The 20374-nt window shown below is 39.6% G+C and overlaps 5 protein-coding genes across 5 annotated transcripts; all 5 read right to left on the bottom strand.

The window, feature by feature from the left end:
- Window positions 1–1462: 1462 nt before the first annotated feature.
- On the bottom strand, window positions 1463–2629 carry TM35_000132210 (RNA-binding protein; the record flags this gene model as incomplete). Its single annotated transcript, XM_029025437.1, has 1 exon — window positions 1463–2629. The coding sequence occupies one exon, from the start codon at window positions 2627–2629 to the stop codon at window positions 1463–1465; it is 1167 nt and encodes a 388-aa protein (XP_028883283.1).
- Window positions 2630–3310: 681 nt separating this feature from the next.
- TM35_000132200 (uncharacterized protein) lies at window positions 3311–12736 on the bottom strand (the record flags this gene model as incomplete). The annotated part of the gene is made up of 1 exon (XM_029025436.1): window positions 3311–12736. The coding sequence occupies one exon, from the start codon at window positions 12734–12736 to the stop codon at window positions 3311–3313; it is 9426 nt and encodes a 3141-aa protein (XP_028883282.1).
- Window positions 12737–13134: 398 nt separating this feature from the next.
- Window positions 13135–14562, bottom strand: TM35_000132190 (uncharacterized protein; the record flags this gene model as incomplete). Its single annotated transcript, XM_029025435.1, has 1 exon — window positions 13135–14562. The coding sequence occupies one exon, from the start codon at window positions 14560–14562 to the stop codon at window positions 13135–13137; it is 1428 nt and encodes a 475-aa protein (XP_028883281.1).
- A 789-nt stretch (window positions 14563–15351) lies between these two features.
- TM35_000132180 (uncharacterized protein) lies at window positions 15352–16644 on the bottom strand (the record flags this gene model as incomplete). Its single annotated transcript, XM_029025434.1, has 1 exon — window positions 15352–16644. One exon carries the CDS (start codon window positions 16642–16644, stop codon window positions 15352–15354), a length of 1293 nt encoding a protein of 430 aa, XP_028883280.1.
- A 2559-nt stretch (window positions 16645–19203) lies between these two features.
- TM35_000132170 (mitochondrial RNA binding protein) lies at window positions 19204–20220 on the bottom strand (the record flags this gene model as incomplete). The annotated part of the gene is made up of 1 exon (XM_029025433.1): window positions 19204–20220. One exon carries the CDS (start codon window positions 20218–20220, stop codon window positions 19204–19206), a length of 1017 nt encoding a protein of 338 aa, XP_028883279.1.
- Window positions 20221–20374: the final 154 nt, after the last annotated feature.

Here is a 20374-nt window from a genome sequence, read left to right as displayed (position 1 = left end):
AAAAAAAAAAAAAAAAACACAAAGAAGAATAGGAATATAAATAGAAATATAAAAAGAAAAAAAAAAACGTAAACAGAAAATTATAAAAAGAAAACACACGTTTCTTCTAATTTTTTTTAATTATTATTATTATTATTATTATTATTATTATTATTATTTACACCCATCAAGAGAAGAAAAGAAAACACTTGTACGCATGTTTGTTTTTGTTTTGTTATTTTTCTTTTTTGTTATTTTTCTTCTTCTTCTTCTTGTTGCTGTTCCTCACCTTCTCCCACTCTTTCATTCCTTCTTTCCTCTCATCGTCCAACTTCAGTCGCTGCCCCACATGCGGGGGCCCAACAGAAATAAAGCCAATGGAAGAGGAATTCAGGAGGAAAAAATATAAAAAGAAGGTGAGTGGACACACAGGAGTTCAGAGAAATAGGAAGAGAGGAAAAAAAAGAAAAGAAAAAAAGAAGAATGAAAGATTGGAGAGTAATAAATAAATGATGGGGAAGAGTATAATAAAGATATAACTATATATCTTCCCCTTAATTTTCTTCTTTTTGTTACTTTTTTTTTTTTCTCNNNNTTTTTCTTTTTTTTTTTTTTTTTTTCCTCACATCTATTCAATGAACTCACTCACAAAATTGCAAACAAATATTTGTTGTGAAGTAACAAGAAGGAAAAAAGGAGAGAAAGGGGTGTGGAAGGGCCAATCAACGTCCTTAGCAGAAGATTAGAGCACTTAACGGCAAACCATCAGTTCCTCTTCTTCTTTTCTTCTTCTTTCCACCCCTCACCCATCCCTTTTTCTCTTTTTTTTTTCCTCCCTCCACACCCTCACGCTCTCAAAAAAAAAAAAGTATTTTCGTGTATTATCCAGTTGTTGTTGTTGTTTTTTTCCCCTCTCTTGTCACTTACATTCAGTAATACATTCTTAGCCTGTCGCCCTTCAGCTCCTTCATGCATTCGTTTCATCGTGTGGAACATTTGCATTCTCTTCACTTTTCTGTTATTCCTTATCCTTGATCTCTCTTTCTCTCTCTTTCTTTCTTTCTTTCTCTCCAAGAAGCTGGGTTCGTATTTTTTACGCCCATGGTTACACACTTTTTTTTATTATTCTCCATTTCCACCACTTTTCGTTTGGTTGCACACTTTTTTTTTTTTTTTTTTTTCCTCACATCTATTCAATGAACTCACTCACAAAATTGCAAACAAATATTTGTTGTGAAGTAACAAGAAGGAAAAAAGGAGAGAAAGGGGTGTGGAAGGGCCAATCAACGTCCTTAGCAGAAGATTAGAGCACTTAACGGCAAACCATCAGTTCCTCTTCTTCTTTTCTTCTTCTTTCCACCCCTCACCCATCCCTTTTTCTCTTTTTTTTTTTCACTGTTGCCATTTCTTCTTTATTAATTGCTATTTTTTTTTTTCGCTTCTCTTTTTCTCACTTTCGCTGGAACTGTGCCTTGTCTTACTTTCATGGGGAGAAGACGAGCGGAGAGTACATTTGTTGTTGATAACCACCTGGTGCCATCATTGTCGTTGGGACAACAAACTGCTGAGGTACATTCCCCACTACCGACGTGGATGGCGAGAGCGCAAAGTACACTGGCATTCCCATCATTGGTGAAGGCACAAATGGCGGAGGGAACTGCATGTAGCCGCCCTGTTGTTGTTGCTGTTGCTGTTGCTGCTGTGGGGGTAGGGCGGTGAGTGGATATCCCATGGCCTGGTCAATAGGAACGTGATAGAGGAGCGGTGCGCCGGCGGCGGCGGGGTGTGTTGGCGGCTGCGGCATGAACGTCGGTGTGAGGCCCATCTGCGCTGGCGTCACCGGCGGTGTGACGTCCTGGCTGGAGCTTGGCGAGATGGAGAGCGGGAGACTCTTCGTCGTCATCATCATCGTCGCGCCGTCCACGATGGCGCCCGCGCTGTGGAGACTCGAGTTGGCGGTGCGGTGCCCCGCGGCGGCGGCCATCGCGACGGACGTGGAGGCCAGCGAGGCGGTGGAGGACGACGCGGCGGCGCTGTGGGCGGCGGACTTCCCGCCCTGCTGGCGGGCGCGGCTGATCGGCGGGTGGGCGCTCGCGGGGTCGAGGGGCGCGGGGGTCGCGGCGGCGTCGGCCAGGCGGGCCTGCAGGTGGCGGCCGTCAATCCACTGGCCGTTCAGCTCCTGGATGCACCGCGCCGCGTCGGCCTCACGCACAAAGAGCACAAAGCCGTAACTCTTCGTCGGGCGGGATTTGGTGTCCACGCAGAGTTTGCTCGCCTCCACGCTGCCGAACTGCTGGCACATTTGGCGAAAGTCCGCCGCGCGGAGACTCTCCGAGAGCCCAGAGATGTACACATTGCGGCGCTGGAGAACGGAGACTCCCTCCTTCGCCTGCGGAGCGGCGGGATCGTGTGTTAACTTAGCTGGCATAGATGGCTGTTGTTGTGGTGGTGGCTGTTGTTGTTGTGGTTGTGGTTGTGGTTGTGGTTGTTGTGGTGGTATGGCTGTTTCTGTCTGTTGTGCTGATTGCTGTTGCTGCTGCTGTTGTGGTTGTTGTTGTTGTGGCGGTGCAAGCAATTCCGTCTCTTGTGTCAATGGTGGATCGGATGATGACAGGCTGAAGAGACAAGTGTTTTTCGTAGGTGAACTCATGGTACGGTCAGTGTGTGATACAGAGAGACACTGAAAACAACGGGCTACACTTTCTTTTCTCCCTAATAGATAATAGATAGTTCATAAAAGAAAACGAAAATAAATAAATAGATAGATAAATAAAGGAAGGAAAGATAGATAAATAGATAGATAAAAAAGAAAGATAAATGGATACATAGAAATTGGAAAAACCTAATGCCAAAGAAAATAAATAAAAATAAAAATAAAAATAATCCCTTCATATCCTCATTTTTCAGATATATTGTTTATGTCTTATTGGTATTATTTGCAGCAACACTTTTTCTTTTATCGCCTCCTCTTTTTCTTTTTTTTTTCTTTTTTTTTTTTACTTATTCTGTTGATATCTTCTCTCTCTCTCTCTCTTTTTTTTTTTTTTTCAATTACGTACGAAAGACCTGGTTTATGTTTGGTAGCAAATAAAATAAAATTAAAAACGAACAATAAAATGTACCCCTCTCTCCCCCCACATCCATAAGTATTTATGACATTCATTTTTAAAACATGACAATTTAAATAATAATCTTCTCAAATAATTTTATTTAGAGCATAGAAGAGTCTCTCTCTCTCTATCTATCTCTATCCTCCTTTGGTTTCACTTTTCATTTTCATTTTCTTTCTTTCCTTCTTTCTTTCGTTTACTTTTCTCAAGCAAATATTTATTTATTTTACATTCGAATCGCTCGAATGGAGTTGCTTGCGGGATATACTTCCCCTGCTCACATGAGTCCCAGAGGCCGAGCTTGCCTTATGGGCGGCACTTCCAGCAACGGAAGTCCCATGAACACTTCGACTGGTGATCTCTAGTTGGTGGATCATGGATTTCACCTTCTGGGCATCCGTGCTGATATCCCGCACAAACACACTTAGTGCCTCCTTCACACTTGCAAGTTCCTTTAATGTCAATGCCACTGCCTGACTGTCGGCCATTCCACTTACTCCTCCTGGTCCTCCTCCTCCTCCTCCTCCTGCTGCTGCTGCTGCTGCTCCTCCTCCTGTAGTCGTAGTAGTTGTGGCTTTTGCTTTTGCTCCTCCTGTGGTGGTTAATTTTGATTCTTCTATACTGTCTTGATGCTCGTCTTCATCCTTCTCCTTCTCTGGAGTTTCCTCCTCTAGAGAGAGACACTCCTCCTCTGGAAAGAAGCCGAGATCATTCTCTTGTATCTTCTCATGTACATAAGATTCCTGACCAGTGAAATCATTTGGATCCTTTCGTCGTAGGTAGTGCATAAAGTAGAGATACATCCACATATTATGTTCCTCCATGATGTGAGTGTGAAATCCACCAATACGAACCCGTTCAAACACATCCGCCTCTAAACCACATATAAAGCATATACTCACCATATCCATATGTTTCTCACGCTTATCATCGCGAAGTTCACCAAAGGTGTCAATAATAAGACCAAACATAATGTTAAGGAACACTACATTCACAAGGGCAAAGAAAATCAAATCATAACTTACACGTGGAATAAGTGTACTACTGGACCACGGTTCTTCCTGCATTACATCTCCAACTCCACCACCTTGTCGGAGTCCTTGCCATAAAATGAACATAAAACAACGGAAAAGATTATTACAGTTTTCATTATCCTGTTTATTTTTATTATTATTGTTATTGTTATTGTTATCATCATCATCACCACCAAATTCACTTGGAAAGAGAAGATAACCGACAATAGCGAAAAGATAAAGCACAACAACGCCAAGGAGTGCTGTTAAAAGTAGTTGTTTTCCGTTCTGTGTAATGGCTGCAATAAAAGTACGAAGAGTAGGTGTCTTGTAAATAACGAGCAATAAATGGGCGGCGGCAAAGAAATGAGATACGGATAAACTTAATATCGCCATAAAAACAAGAAAAACACGAAATTGAATTTCAAATCGAGTACAAAAAAGAGAAACAATTTCCATTTTTGATAATCCATCAAAAACTTCTTGCATCGTTACATTCAGTTTAGCACGTCCAGAGGACATATGTTGTTTATACCTATACTCTGTATAGAGACAAACAGGAAAGAACACCACCGTATCCACTGCCAAAGCCATACAAGATAATATAAGTTGAAGTACACAGAAACAAGAAATGGCAATTCTCCACATTTGTAATACCTCACTACTCCATTGGGCACCCTCAATAAAGATAAGACTCATATTCGCTAACACCGCCACCATTAAGGAGGCATACTCGTAAAAACTTAATTGACTAGAAAAGAGTATAGGTGCAATATACGCATTCCACCAACCCTTTAATGTACCTATTAGTAATTGACTCCAGGTTTTACCGTTTCCTGTATCAGTTTCCAGTTTAAATTGTGTCCAATGTACAACCCAGCGATGAAATGCATGAGCTCGTTCTACTTTAAAGATAATATTATCACTACGATGTAAAAAGTCTCCAAGTTTCGTTGCCCGACTTGTACGATTGATTTCCCAAAGTACATTATTTTTTATACTCCCTGTAAGACCGCAGCAAATGAGAGGAATTCGAAAGAATACCTTTTCAAGTACACCATCTGCACGCCGAATTTCAATTACACCAATACGGCTATGCAATTTTTTAGTTCGACGCAGTATTTCATCAATGTGTTGTAAATAAACTCCATCTGCAAAGGGTCGTACTATTTGAAGAAAGATAAGCCATTTAAAGAAGGCTTCTACACCTGGATCATCTTCTAGTTCCTCATCATTTAAAATTCGATCAAATACATTGGGTTGTATAGAACCAATTTCACGCTCAATAATATCAATAGGAATCTGTACAAGCACACGACGTACCAACGCCGTTTCGTGAGATCCCTCAATAAGTGAGAGAAGACATGTAGTGAGAGAAATACGAAGACAACCAATATCCTTCATAGTGAGAGTGGTACGGTTTTGCTGTACCGCGATGGGATAACCATCATTAGTATTATTATTATTATCATCATTATTCTCATCATCACTGCTGTCATTCTCATTCTTTTTTATTTTACTCTTGTCTTTAGAAAGCGTATTCGTCGTCATGGAATCCCCCATCTCAAATTTATAAAGCATATCAACGACATGATAAATAGTAGAACAAACATCATAGTTTAATAGAGCTAATTGATTGGCATGACAAGGGCCTTGACAAAGTTCCGTCAATAACTCAAAACCACCACGTACGGTATCAAAGGTAGCAGGATGAATAATTCTAGAGAGTTCTGCAAGGAAAACCATCACATCATGGACAATGTTAACACTATGCATATTATCATGCTGACAACGGATATAGTTTTGCATACTAAAATTATGTCCCTCACAAAAGAGTTGTAGCATACGGAAGAGTGTGCAAATTAGACGTAAATGTAAACTACCATACATACGATCCCATCCAGATAAACGTCGTCGTCGTTTACTACTACTAATACCACTACTACTATTTCGTGAAGTACTAGCTCCAGCATTGGTAAGTAGCATTAACGCAAATAGTCGCATATTAGAAACATTTACAACAATTCCACCCCGTTCTAAAATAACAAGTTCATGTTCTGTGTTAACTCGCCAGACCCACTGTAATCCTTTTTGCAACACATCCCGAACATTTTGAAAGAATCCCTCCTGATGGGTTTCAAAGTATCTCATCAAGGCATTTTGTGCTCGTTTATTTCCCCCATCCAGCAGTACTACACCAAGCCGCATGGCACTGTATGTTACTACCACATCCTCCAATGCGCAGAGAGAAGCGACAATGTATGTTACCCCTAAATCACTAAATGTTAACTGTAATACATATCCAGTATCTTCTTCCTCTTCGCCTCCAATCTTTCCTTCTTTTTCTTTTTCTTGTCCTTGATCTTGCTGTTTTTGTTGATTATTCTTTCCTTCCTGGAGAGCCAGATAGAGGGCGTTGTGAAGACAATTCAATAATCCAACGAATGCAATTGGAGTAAATAAACGTTTTCGTAACCCATCTAATATATTAGAGATAAAATCTTGAACACTAGATAATACTGGACTACGTTGAAGTAAGGCATTAATAACACTTGCTGTTTCAGATGGATTGATACTATCCTCTACAGGAATGAGTACATCACGTCTAATAAATGGACGTAGTGCACCCCGTATTAATTCAATATCACGACATTTTATAGCAGCACTAGAAAGAAATAATCCAGCAGACGTAGAAACAGAACTATTCTGTAAACTTTGAGAAGCACTTTCACCTGGAAAAAACACTTCATGACCACTAATGCCATCATCATTGGCATCTACTGGTGCAGATTCTTCTCGTCTATGTTTACCTTTAATCTGCTCCATCTCGTTGGCTTTTTGGCGAGAGTCTAGTAACCATAAACGCATATGGTTTCTTATAGCCTCCAATCTATTTGCAAGTGATTGTAAACCATTTATATGACTCGCATGCATCATTAATAATGCAAGACAACGGCGATAATTTACAACTTCTCGAACTTGTAGTTCAAGTGCATTAGAATGTTCAAGAAGTTTTGTACAGAATTGCAGGGCACTTTCACATAATTCACAAAAAATCGTTTCCACTTTATCTATATATTTGTAATACCCTACCACTGTAAAACACTCTGCGAAGAATGAAAGGAGTGCAACAGGTACTGTCATTAACCAAACTTTTCGATAACGCTGGACGATATGTAAACCTCGATTTACCACCTTTCCCACACCTGCGTTAATGAGAACCGTGAGACCTCGCATTTGATCTCCTAATAATTGAACTACAGCCCACCAATCGTTGTTTCCCATCCATTCCATTTGACGATGTAATTTTCCCCCTTCACTCTCATCCTCATCTGAGGTGATATACAGTAATAGAAGGGCACGTAGATAGGTACCAACAAGTAAAAATGCATTTTTCTCCACAGTTGTTTGTTGTCCATGTGATCTTCGACGTAATGGGTTAAACCGTGTGCCGTACTCCATAATAATACAGAGTATATTCTTCAATGGTAATAGTTGTTGTCCCATCGAAACGGCACTCATCTCCGATCCACAGATCTGGCAGAGAAGCTCCAACATGGAAGCGATAAATGCACTTGCCACGGGTGCCACTTTCGCATCCGGTTGGGGTAAACAACGCATAATATGATGTTCACGTAAGAGTTGCAGCATACGTCGTCGGACCACAACACTCACTGTTGACTTTTCAAAGATACCAGCACTTAACTTGGAGGGAAACTCACTATCTGGATGAGGTAAAGCAACTTCATGATCAAGGAATTTCACACATTCCTTTAGGAATTTGGTAGTGATATGAGGAGTTGGGTCTGCAATCGTAGCGAGGATAGCTACAATAATGTGAAGACACATTGCAGTACATTCCTCATTAAGTGAAAGAGAATCCATAAACAAATCAATATTTCCCTGTAATGCTTTCGCATTACTTCGTGAAAGAGTAAAAAGGTAAAAGAAACGCATCCAATGAAAAAACGTCAAATCACTAGGATCAATAGAAGAATGCATCTGCAGCATTGTGATATGAATCCTCCAGTGACAAACCATTTCCATGCGAATAACGAGACGCAGCGGTATATTTGAAGTCTCACCAAGTCCCATTGAGCGGCGTCGGACCCGTACGGCATGGCGATATGATAACATCCGTGCAGCCCCAGCCGTCTTTGCCCACAGAGAACGTCCTCTTAAACTCCCAGAGAAAGTGTGAGTTGTTGATGTCGTCGTCGTAGTGGTAGTAGGGGCAGTAACAACAGTCGTCAATTCTCCTTCTTCAAGAGGAGTACTCTCATCATCATCATCGTTATTATTATTATCATCATTACTGGTATCGTCAATCTCACTAGGGTGTTCTACCATCTCAATTTCTTTTACTTCTCCTTTACTTGAATCAGCAGCAGGAGGAATAGTAACCGTACTTGAATCTGCTGCTTCTTCTTCTTCTTTTTCTTCAGGTGCCGATAAGGATTTCTCATCTACACTATCAAGAGCGAGTGCGACAGCATCACTTACACGACCGCGTCTCTGTAGTATAAGGACGTCTACGGCTACTGTATAGAGATTATCAAAGTTTCGTGTTACTTCAATAGAGGGTAAGGTGTGTACCTGCAATACCCGATGGGCCACATTGCGTTTTACCATACAGAGACGTATAAGCAATTCTGTAGATTGTGCTTTTAATTGCGGATTATCGTAGCAAACAAGATCCATAAGTCGTGGTACAAGTTCCTCTACACGAAATTGATCTAAAATATCCTTACAAGCACAACGAAGATAATCTACAACTTCTGATGGAGTAATAGATCTACTACTATTATTACTACCACCACTACTGCGTCTACCTTCCACATCTGTTAATTCTACTTCATCATCAATAGATTGATAGCCCTTCCTATGACGTTTAAAAATATTAAGAAATCCCGGGCGTTTTGGAAGCAATGAAACCTCCTCAGCATTTGGTCCAATATCACTTGAGCATTCCACATCAGGAGACTTAATGGAAACTGTATTCTGAGAGAGAGGATGAACTGTGGGTTCGTTGCCTTTAGCAAAGATATCGTGCAAGTACATAATAATTTCATCCGCTGTTCCATGTGTGGCACAATCCAAGAGATGTAAAAGTGTTCTACAAATCATATCACGTGCTCTCATTACTTGTATGTTTGCCTCTGACATTTGAAGAAGGGCACATTTAAGTTTAAGAGAAAGACTATCACTACTATTATTATTATTATCACTTCTTTTTATGCTGATGCTACTGTTGCCGCCGCTGCCAATAACGCTGTTGTCCATATTGATACCCATAAGGTTTATTACATCTTTGCTGGAATCTAAGAGACTAAGTAGTGGTGGGATAAGAGTTCTTGTTTCATTTGTAGATATTTGATGAGACTTTACGAAACGTAACCATATATTCAATGAAGTACGTAGAAGTATACTACGGTTTACATCAGAATATACAAAATGTGGATTCGCACGAATAATACCAAGAGTAGCTATTTTTACTACCTTGATAAGATCATCATCAGGTTTACAAGAGAGTGGAGTATTACCACTTACATCTCTACGTAAAGAACTGGATCCGAAGAGTACTGTTGCTACACGAAGCTCCACTGCAGGATCATTAATCTTTGGCATAATATAACACTGAATAGCCAATCGTAAGATGTGTCCACGAAGTACATCCATTGAACTTGGTCTTCCTACCACTTCCGCACCTGTCCAGACAAATTTTCGCACAGCCTCTAGTAATACTTGCTCTGGGAATATCTTTGCAACTTCCTCACAGCAAATAGGTGGACATCCATCAAAGCATAATCGACCCAGTAATTCAACTTCATTCTCTACAAATTCCACCAAACTCTCACTTATATTTTGTGTATGTCTTCCTTTCTCTTTTTCTGGGTTAAAGAAATCTTGATACGAGACAGGAGTTTTATCCCTACTCGTAGCAACTGCCCATTCACCATTGTAGTCTAATACAAAGCGACAAAGCACCTCATTCTTCTCAAGAAGAAGTTTCTGACAAATAATCGCCTGCCGTTCTGAAATGCCACGGAAACCAATAACACACATGGAACTAAGTAGATGTAGAATCCCTGCACTTCGCACACGGCCAAGAACTTCAACAAAGTGATCAGATACACGTTCTACCATAGTTATGGGTAAATTTGCATTATTTTGAAATATCTCCGTAATAACCTCCACCACGTGGAAACCATGTTTATCAAGTTCCAGAAGGTATGGAATAAAATCATCATACCCAGATTTAAGCTTTGGAGCCTCATACACCATCTGTTTCAAAAGTTGAAAAGCCAAACAACACACTAAATACACTTCTGTATGTACTTTATCCAAGGCATTTTCAATATGAATAACACCACCTGAAAGGGGTTGTTGTGGTAACTGTGGTTTGCATCCCCATTGTCCATTTCCCCAAATACTTTTTCTCTCCATCTGCCCCTCTGTCAAGTTCTCTGTTGTGGTGGAAGAGAGTAATGAATATGGGGTGAGAATGATGTCAAAGAGAAGTCGTTGAATATGAAGATCAAACATCATACGTTGATGTTTGGAAATTGGCACTGCGCCTTGACGAAGAACATCACGATCTGGCAATAATGAACAGAATCGAATTAATTCCTTTAAAGTACGTTGACAAGTGCGTATAATTGGGAAAAGTGATCCATATGATAGTTTTTCCCCCTTCCCCTCCTCTTCTTCTTCCTCCTCCTCTTCTTCCTCTTTCTCTTCTTCTTCTTCCTCCTCAGATTTAAAAAGTTGTTTCTCTTGTTTTTGTTGTCCTTTTTCTTTTCCTTTTCCTTTTCCTTCTTGTTGTTTTATAGATATCAACGCCTGAAAGGCATCCCGGTAGCTGCAGAGTCGTTCACATTGCGTCCACAAGAAAATTACATTCTCTGAAATATCCGCGTGAACTCTCCGTGCCACAATCGTATCGTGTGCGGGCGGCTTCCACTGCAGCAACACTCGCCTGCTTGTTTCCTCTGTGCATACATACATCCCTGTAAGGACATTCTGCAGCACCAGGCACTCATTCTCAATAAGAAAGTTACACTCAGAGGCAAACATGGGACTCACTGTGAAAAGTGTGCGATTGAGATCTTTTTGAGAACGTGGTGGGGGTATCATACAAAGTGTGGTGGGACGTACCTTTTTATCTCTGGTATCATCTGAGTAATCACTATCCTGTTGACTCTTAGTCTCATCCCCATCTACAGAAGATGATCTCACATTATTCCCTTCAATATCATCAAAGAAGGCATCTACACCAGATCCGGTAACGGCTAAATATAAATTGGAACATGCCTGTCGAATACGGTATTGTATGGACTGAAGACGTACAGCCCCTCCTATCATCGGTTCCTCATTTTCCAAGATCCATAATGCTGCGCAACTACACGAGACATTATCTAGATCACCCTCCTCTCGCATTGGCGTATTTAATGACAAGGTGTCCTCTACTAATAACGGGTATGGAATACCTTCAGTATCATTATTAGCATTACAATTTTCATAATCAGCATCATTATTATTGTCATTATTATTATTATTATTATTACTATTACCAATGCCTTGAGATACGCTAATGTCTTTTCCCGCTACAGTGGCACCTCTCGAAGTTACAACACCTTCTGCAACTGAATGATATTGCCGTGTTGTCAGAATTCCACCAGGAATATCATCATCATCGCATTCCTCATTATCCCCCACAACATCACTCATAGTCTTTCCCAATCCTTGTTGCTGCTGTTGAGGTGGCATTGCAAGACTTGTTGCCAATAAAGACTCCCGTTCACGATGATAAAATGCAATCGGTACTCCTGCTGGTATATATGGTCGAGGAATATGATGTATCGCACGCTGGTAGTTAGCTTGATCCCTCCCAATATCATGTCGATCCACCACAAGGACCACACATTTTTCTTCTGAAGCATTTACTTCCGGTGCTGTCGTCACTGTCCTCTCACCCATATTGCTACTCTCACTAAGAGAAAGAGTACTGATGCCAACATCCGAGTGCGTAAGATTCATAGGAGTTACATGTAATGGCATTTCTTTTTTATTCTCCATTGGTATTGTAACATTAAGAAAGAGACGGTGGGTACCTTGTCGAATAAGCACCTCATCTCCTCGACAAACAGGATCTCCTTCATTATGAATCTTATATCGAGAGACAAAGACAAATTCACATCGTGCTGGTGAGACCTCCTCTGGTCTGACAAGAGTGAGTCTCACGCAATCGGGATCATTTTCAGATGGTTCTGATGGAATCGTCGCTACAAGCATTCCACTAATAGAATGTACCAGTAAAAATGTTTGACCAAAAACTATTTCAGGTGCAGTATTAATTTTACTGAAATGATCCAAAAGAAGAGTCTTGTTACCACCACCGCCGCCTTCAGGTGATTTTTGCACTTTTGCTGCTAAACTACTCGTTGGGGCAGCAAGCTGAAAGACACTTTTTTCAAATCCCAACAAAGGCAAAGAATCCCCATCGATACCTATTTCAGTCTTGCTGCGCAAAAATAAAGTTTCCCCCACTATTCCAGAAGCCGTAATAAATCCATCATCACATGAAATATGGACAAGAGATCCGTACTTGATTGTTAAACGTTTCCGATCCATGAACGATACTTAGGCCAAATGAGAAAAGCTTTCACTTTTCTTATATGCCAAAGAAATAACAAACCCTGTTTGTGTCTACCAACGATATACCGGAAAACAATATTGATTTCTGACGTTCTAAAATTTGAAATAAATAAATAAATAAAAAAAAGCAATAGTCACTTCTAATAATAAGAATTGAAAAAAAAGAGTGGAGAAAAATATGTACTTTCCTTAATTGAATAAACACACACACACAGAGAATAATGAAAACAAAACAAAAAAAAGCGTCTTGGAATCACCACCACTACACGGTTTTTTTTTTTTTCTTTTTTTTTTCTTTCTTTCTTTCTTTCTTATTATGTCGCTTTTTCACTTTCTCTCCCTCCCTGGAGTCTCTCTCTTAAGCCTCAATATTCCTAAACAATACTGCTAAAGTCTGTTGTCGCGCCATGCAGTTTATCTTCACCAAGGGCCATAGTGGCAATAAGATTTTGTAGTTTATCAATTCCTGCCAAACGTAGTGAACTTGTAAGCATAAGTTCCTTACAGTGTTTATAGTGAACAAGTTTAGAACGTGTGTGATCAGTTAATCGCGCGAGGAAACGAATTGGTGCAGCATCTGTTTTAGTGAGAACGACAGAAAAAGGTAAACTAAGTTCTTCAAGACGATCAAGATAAGCAATATCCGTGTGTTGAAGTCCTCGTGATGAAACACAAACAAATACACGCTTAATAGGTCGTATTGGACCCAAAGAGTGAGATCTCGCATCTCCTTGTTTCATTCCTTTCATCTTATCTTTTCCCTTCACATTACCGTGTGGACTGCAAGCTGTAAGGTAAGCGTTTGTCACGGCAATAGCATTCTCGGCATCCCCAGATGGAGTTTCCATTGGGTTAAAATACCCATAACCAGGGCAATCTACAAATACAATCCTGTTAGCAATACTGTAAAAATTTACAGAATTCGTAGTACCTTGAAGATGACCATATGGTGCAATCATAGCATTTACAATGGCATTAATTAAAGAGGATTTCCCACTGGAAGTTCTACCAATAAATGCTACTTCTGGTACAAGTGATTGTGTTCCTTCCACTTCAACACGACCATCTCTTCGTTTACCACCAGGAAGAAGTAAAGGAAACTGTTTGGTGTGCGTAGCCTTTGCTACAAGTTTAATAGATCCACCGAATGCAAAAGTTTGTTGTGCTTTCTGTGAGGCATTGAAAACCGGTGCAGTTCCATCCCCTTTTGTAATCCAGTGTTCCCACGATACCCCCTTTTTCAGTTTTCGTTCAATACGCCTTCCATGTAGACCTTTATAAATCTCTTCAAGAATACCACGATCAAGTGGTCTCTGGCGTAGTTCTTGTCGAAAAGATGTTTGTGTGGGTTGAAGTACTTCTCGCACAGCCCCCTCAACTCCAATCTCGTTAACTAGTTTTTCCTGCTGACGAAGGTGACTTTTGGAATCACGCCAGACCTTTGCAGCAGCCCCTTCAGTAGTGATACGAAACTTATCCAGTTGCACCTGCTGTCGAAGTGCATTAGCGGAATCGCCTGCTAGAAACTGTGATACCTCAGGATTTAAATGCATATTTTCACGATATTCACTTCTTCGGTTATAAGGGGAACCATTTAATAATGATGAGGAGGAGGAGGAACCTGAAGAAGAAGATGACGATACCAAAGTGGTGGAGGCATCTCTAGAAGGTTGCAGACTTGGCAGTTTAGGAATAATGATCTTTCCCGGGTTTAACCCTACCTGAGTGTTGTGGAAAAGTCGAGCACAACGAATCACTCCATTAAGAGAGAAAAGTTTCCTCCCACCATTTCGGCAAGACATGTATGTATGTATGTATGTATATAAAAAAAGAAGAAAAAAAAAAACCTTTGGACTTTCCCCCTTTTCCCTTCAACTCGTCTCTTTGTATCTTTGAGAAAGCAAAAAAGTAACAAAAAGAAGAAAAAAAAAATAATATATATATATATATATATATGTATATAATGATTAGTCCTATGAGGCTGTACACATATAGCAAGAAAGAAATACACACCGTACACAGAGGCCGGGGGGTGAAAAGAAAAAAACAAAAACAGAGAAAAAGTAGAAGAAAAAAAAAAAAGAAAAAAAAAAGACGAAGAACGAAACGTCCTAACTGTGTTTAAAATGTAACTATAGGATCTGGATCTCGAGAGCATTAGAAAAATAAATAAACACGTATAATCAAATTATAAGAAGGAGAGGGGTATGGACAAGAGAAAAAAAACAGGAAAGGGATTTTTATCTTTCCCTAAAGTAGCATCCCACCTCTATGCTTTATTACAGCTGAAAAACAGCCTGAAAACATTGAAAAGAAAAGGGATTTAAAATATCAAAGAAAGAAAAAAAAACAAAAGAAAAAAAAAAGTTTAACATCTGTGAAGAATTTAAAAAAAAAAAAAAAAGAAACCCTTCGGTTCTTACAAATAGGATCAATCCAGGATACAGAATCAATTCCTTTCCTTTTTCTTCTTTCTTTTCTTGGTTTTAATCTCTCTCTCTCTCTCTCCTTACTTACTTACTCTTCTGTTGACCATCCCCTCAGGAACCGTTTGCAAACACCCGATATCTGGTATATAGACACCGACAACCTTAATCATCAGATTCGGTTTCACTCTCACCATTGTATCGATTCATAAGCAGGATTGAACCAACAGCCTTGTATCCCTCCAAAGGTTGCACTAGTTGTTCGACATTGTACAACTTTCTTCCAGACTCATCAAGTTTGGATACATGTACCTCCACTGGAACGGAGTTGACATCAATCAAACCACCCAATTCCAGCACATCATGAGGCAGGAACCACAGATTTCGCCCACGAAAGGCGAGAGGAGATTCTAAATCTGTGTAAGAGGAAAACTTCTGTGATGTATCTTCGCATTTAATAATAGATGCTAACTCTGGTGATGGAGAGTTTAATAACGCCTCATACTCCAGTTCTGGAATATCGAGTAGTTTACCAGAAATACCGTGGATGGGACGATCAGGGTTCGTTCGCTCTGCTTGCAGCACAACAGGTGGAATTCTATAATTATCAGGTAGGACTAACTGTGAAAGATGGTAATACTGCTGATACGCTTTACTGTTTTTTGGAATGGATGAATTACCATTCCCCATTGTAAAATTAGCGCCTGTGGGGTAAGCAAGCATATCCAGAGGGTCTGCGTCAGGTCTGACTGCGATTCCCGCACGCTGAAGAGCAGCTTTAGAAAAGTATAATGGTGATTGAAATCCATGTTTATTAAAGTGCCTTTCTACCCCTTGTTGAAATTGGTCGCTGGATGGAGAAGAATTAGTATGGCCCCACCAAGTATTGAACAGACCTGTTTTACCTGAGACAAAAGAATGTTTTAGAATTTCTTCTCCATTCAGGAGCATAGAAATATGCAGGAGTTTGACCATAGCATACACTTTAACCGGGGAAAAAAACGCATTAATTGGGATTCTCCCTCCCTGAAACTCCCATCTTCTCTTTGATCCCCACCAATTTGACTCAAATCCTTTCATCTTCCGAAGATGATCCAATTGTCTTTTAATATCCAAACCGTATGGTTGCTTTGTGCTTATTGACATTGGAACTTCAACAGGAGGCAGTTGCCAGCGAACTTCACTCTCAGGAGAAAGTTGATCCAAATTGTAAAGAATAAGAGTTTGTGGTACCTGTGCTACTACCATGAGTGGAGATTCATTTGTATCTTTCCCCTTGGAATTTTTCGCACAGCCTCCATCAAACTCAATGTTAGGATGGCCAGATAATTCCTGCGAAGAGATCCACAAAGGGTGATGACGAAGCGGGTGGTCTGGTCGAACATGACGACTGAGAAATGCGTCCAAGTACGGCATTGCTGGAGTGAAAACAGCAGCGTGAGGCTTTGAATACCGCATATCTCTGAAGCCGTAAAAAGTATAATAAAAATAATAATAAAAACTCTTATATATATATATATATATATATATATATATATATATTCTATTTGACTAAAGCTTTATGTGTTAGTTTATCTGGTATATCTGTGTTCTCACTCGTCCACTGCTTTAGAGCACGTAAAGGTACCCACCAGAGGCTGCAGGAACAGGAGTAAAGAAAAAAAAAAAACTGTCTAAGGATAATAACCCAAAAGAATAAAAGTGATAGTCCAAAGAGAAAGAGAGAGAAAAAAAGGGGAGAAGAAAACAAAAAAAAACAGTTTTTTTTTTTTTTCCTTTTTCAAGTGAATATATATATGAGAGAAAAAGAATGGGGTATTTTTGTTCTTTTTTTCTTTTTGCTTATCCAAAAGGTGGAGAAGGAGAAAGAAGAGGTAAAAAAAAAAAAAAAGAGAACTACAGACACCACGTGGTACAATACCGTTACCCACGCATTGCACATCTAATCCAAAAGAAAAAAAAACAATGTTTTCTTCTTTTTCTTTTCTTTTCATTTTCCTTTTCTTTTTCTTTTTGTTGTTCTTCTTCTTCAGCTTTTCTTTTTTTATATATATACTGTTGGCCTTGTGTGGGTGTTCCTCAACCCCTCCACTGTAGAAGAGGCATGGGAAAGTGGAAGAGAGGGAGCACCCGCCCACAGACACAAACAAACAAACAAACACAATAAACACAATAAACCACGCAGTGCATGTGAAGAGCAATCAGAGCCTTTAAAAAAAAAAAAAAAAAAGAATGCGAGTGAAACACAACGTAGTTAATGAATGCGTGAGAGTAAAAAAAGAAAAAAAAAAAAAGAGAAGAATATGAATGAGTAATATGTCGACCCATTCTATGCATAAATACACTATATATATATATATATATATATATATACTTCTTCCATTTCTTCTTTTCTTCTTTTCTTCCTTCTCCCTCACTTTTTCTTCTCACTGCTCTTTCCGCACACGAACAAGACATCTATGTTGAAATATTTTTTCTTTTCTCTCTCCCATGAATTCATCACCATCACACAATCACAATCATTATCATCATCAACAACAACAACAGAAGCTATACTAATAGAAGCGACATTCACCATATGTCTGCAAAACCCCCTAAAACTACTCCCTCTCTTTTCTTCTTTTTACTTCTTTATTTTCATCCAAAACACGAAAAAAAAAATTTTCATTTAACATACGTAATAAAAAGAAAGAAAATAAAAAAGAAACATCTACCAATACGATCAAACAAACAAAGGGCAGAATAATTACTTGGTGTAGTAAGTGCAGAGGGGGTGGAGAATATGGGGGTGTTTTGGTTGTTGTTTTTTCCCCCTCCTCGTATTGTAGCTTCACTCTATGCCGTGCATGCTTTTACGCACACACATAAATACACAATGTTTAAAAAAAAGAAAAAGAAAAAGAAAAAATGGTTGCGACTCTCTTTCTCTCTCTTTCTCCATTGATTGAAAAAAAAACCAGTAAAGGGAAGACGAGAGCAGAGGAAAGGAAATGAAAGAAAAAGAACATAACCAGCCACAAGAAGAAGAGAAGAACAAAACAGTAATGCTGTTTATATTACCGCAGAGCCCTTCATTAGAAATATTCTTTTAATCACTCCTGTATGTACAGGTGTGTCAAGCACACACACAGACACACACTGTCCAACCTTCTTTTTTTTTTTTTTCTCTTTCACTTCTACAGCTCCTTCTCACTCTTGTTGATCCCCGGGCTACAAGAGATCTTTTCATCAAGAGAAGAACAAGAAAGAAGAAAAAAAAACAGTCAACGTTAAGTGAAACCAATAGGAGGGGGAAAAAGGAAAAGGAAGATGAATAAGAGGAGAACAAAAAGAGGAACAGATATAATGCAGTCAAAATAATAACAGGTAAAGTAATAACAAGAACGAGATGTGTATATACCTTCCCTACATCATCAAGACTGCTATATGTGTGCACGTTAATTCATCAGCACTCTTTCTATCTCTATTTACATCTGTCACACACACACACACACTCCTTGCTCTTTTCCTATATTTCCCGTTTTTTTTTTTTCCTTTTTCCTTCGCCTGTTGACGTATTGCTCACATTTATGGAGTGAACAAAAGAAAAGAAAAGAAAAAAAATGCTCTCCTACCAGTCGATACACAGTTGAACAAGGGGGGAAACAGATAATAAGAAAAATGGGACACAAATAGTGGGGAAAGGGAGGAAAAAAAAAAAAGTTTCTGGAACTAGTTCTTTTTTGACTTCCCCCTTCCCTCTTCTTCTTTTTATCAATCACTCTTCTCTTTAGATGTCTTCAATCGGCTTCCAGCTCTTTTGCGTTATGTTGTTGCGTTGCGTTTCATGTATTTGTATAAGTGTACGTATTTTCTTTTTTTTTTTTTGTAGTTGTAATCGATGCTCATCTCTCACTATCTATACGTTTATATGTAGATATATATATATATATATATATATGTATGAATGTATTTATGTACTCCTTTTTTTTTCTCTTCTTTTTTGGTGCTTCTTCTCTCTTCTTCTTCTTCTTCTTCTTACTGGACGAAAAGACCCGCCTTGGCAAAAGCCTCTTCAGGGTTAGCAAGCTGCTCCACATTATAAAGCTCTACCTGCAGAGTCCCACTTCCCTCATTTCGAAGTGGTACACCCTTCTTTTTTTCAGAATCCTTAATAGGCCATTGATAAAGCTCTGCATCACGTCCACTCAACCAGTAGTTACTCTTGAACTTGGGAAGTTTCTTCATACTTTCGTGTTGAATAGGCTCTCCGGAAAGGAGGAAGGTTGGGATATTTACGGGAGAACGATCAAGTGTCTTAAGCGCGAGTTCAGGATCCTCGAGTTGCTCCACATTGTAGATTAGATACCGCTCTCCAGAAGAAATATCCAGTACCACAGGTGTCTGATTCGGTTGAACTGCAAGTTTAAAAAACTCCAGCTGACGATTTGTAAAGTAAAGACCACTGTTAAAATTGTTCTGGCGAATATTATCAGAAAGTACCTGGAAGGCTTCACCCTTCTTACTGTATAGTTTCCTTGAACCACCAGAAACCGGGTGTGTCATGAGGGACTCTCCTCCAATAAGTTGGCTGGAGTGGTACAATTTAAGTGAGCTCTTTGTTAGAATGATAGAACTACGTGCATTACCTTTAAAAGTGAGGGAGTTCTTCATAGCTTGTGCTCTAGTTAACCACCATTTACTTTGAAAACCATGCTTTTGAGCACGATCATTTAGTTCAAACTGTAATTTCTCTCCATACATTTTTCGAGAGCTGTAGCTGCTGTGTTTTGGAGCCTCCATCACTTCTGGTGGGGAGAGAAGCTGATCAAAGTTAAAGAGCTCCAGTGGTTTGTCAAGCAGCAATTGTGTTGGCACTGCAGCGGGCTCAGGCCGCAGTCCGTGTCCCTCCACCTCCCAGTCCTCAATCCACACATTACTGGGACTGCTGCGGGCCTTCTGGTTTCCCTCGAGGATGTGGTGTTGCTGGCTGAAGACAACAATGGTGCGCACAGCAGCCGCAGTGGTGTTGGTACGTGTGAGTCGTCGAAGCATGCCGCCGTCCCTTCCCTTGTTATTACGTATAACTCTTGAAGAGAAATGGAAATAAATAATTTAAAAAAAAAGAAAAAAAGAAAAGAAAAAAAGAAAAAAATATAGAAACATATTCCCAAACGGTAGATGGAGGGGAAACAGAAAAAAAAAAAAA

The sequence above is a fragment of the Trypanosoma theileri genome, assembly GCF_002087225.1.
Source record: "Trypanosoma theileri isolate Edinburgh chromosome Unknown TM35_Tth_13_V1, whole genome shotgun sequence".
In the NCBI taxonomy this organism is placed as follows: domain Eukaryota; phylum Euglenozoa; class Kinetoplastea; order Trypanosomatida; family Trypanosomatidae; genus Trypanosoma; species Trypanosoma theileri.
Note: the sequence above shows the minus strand (reverse complement) of the source record. Positions and strands in the feature narration are given on the sequence as shown.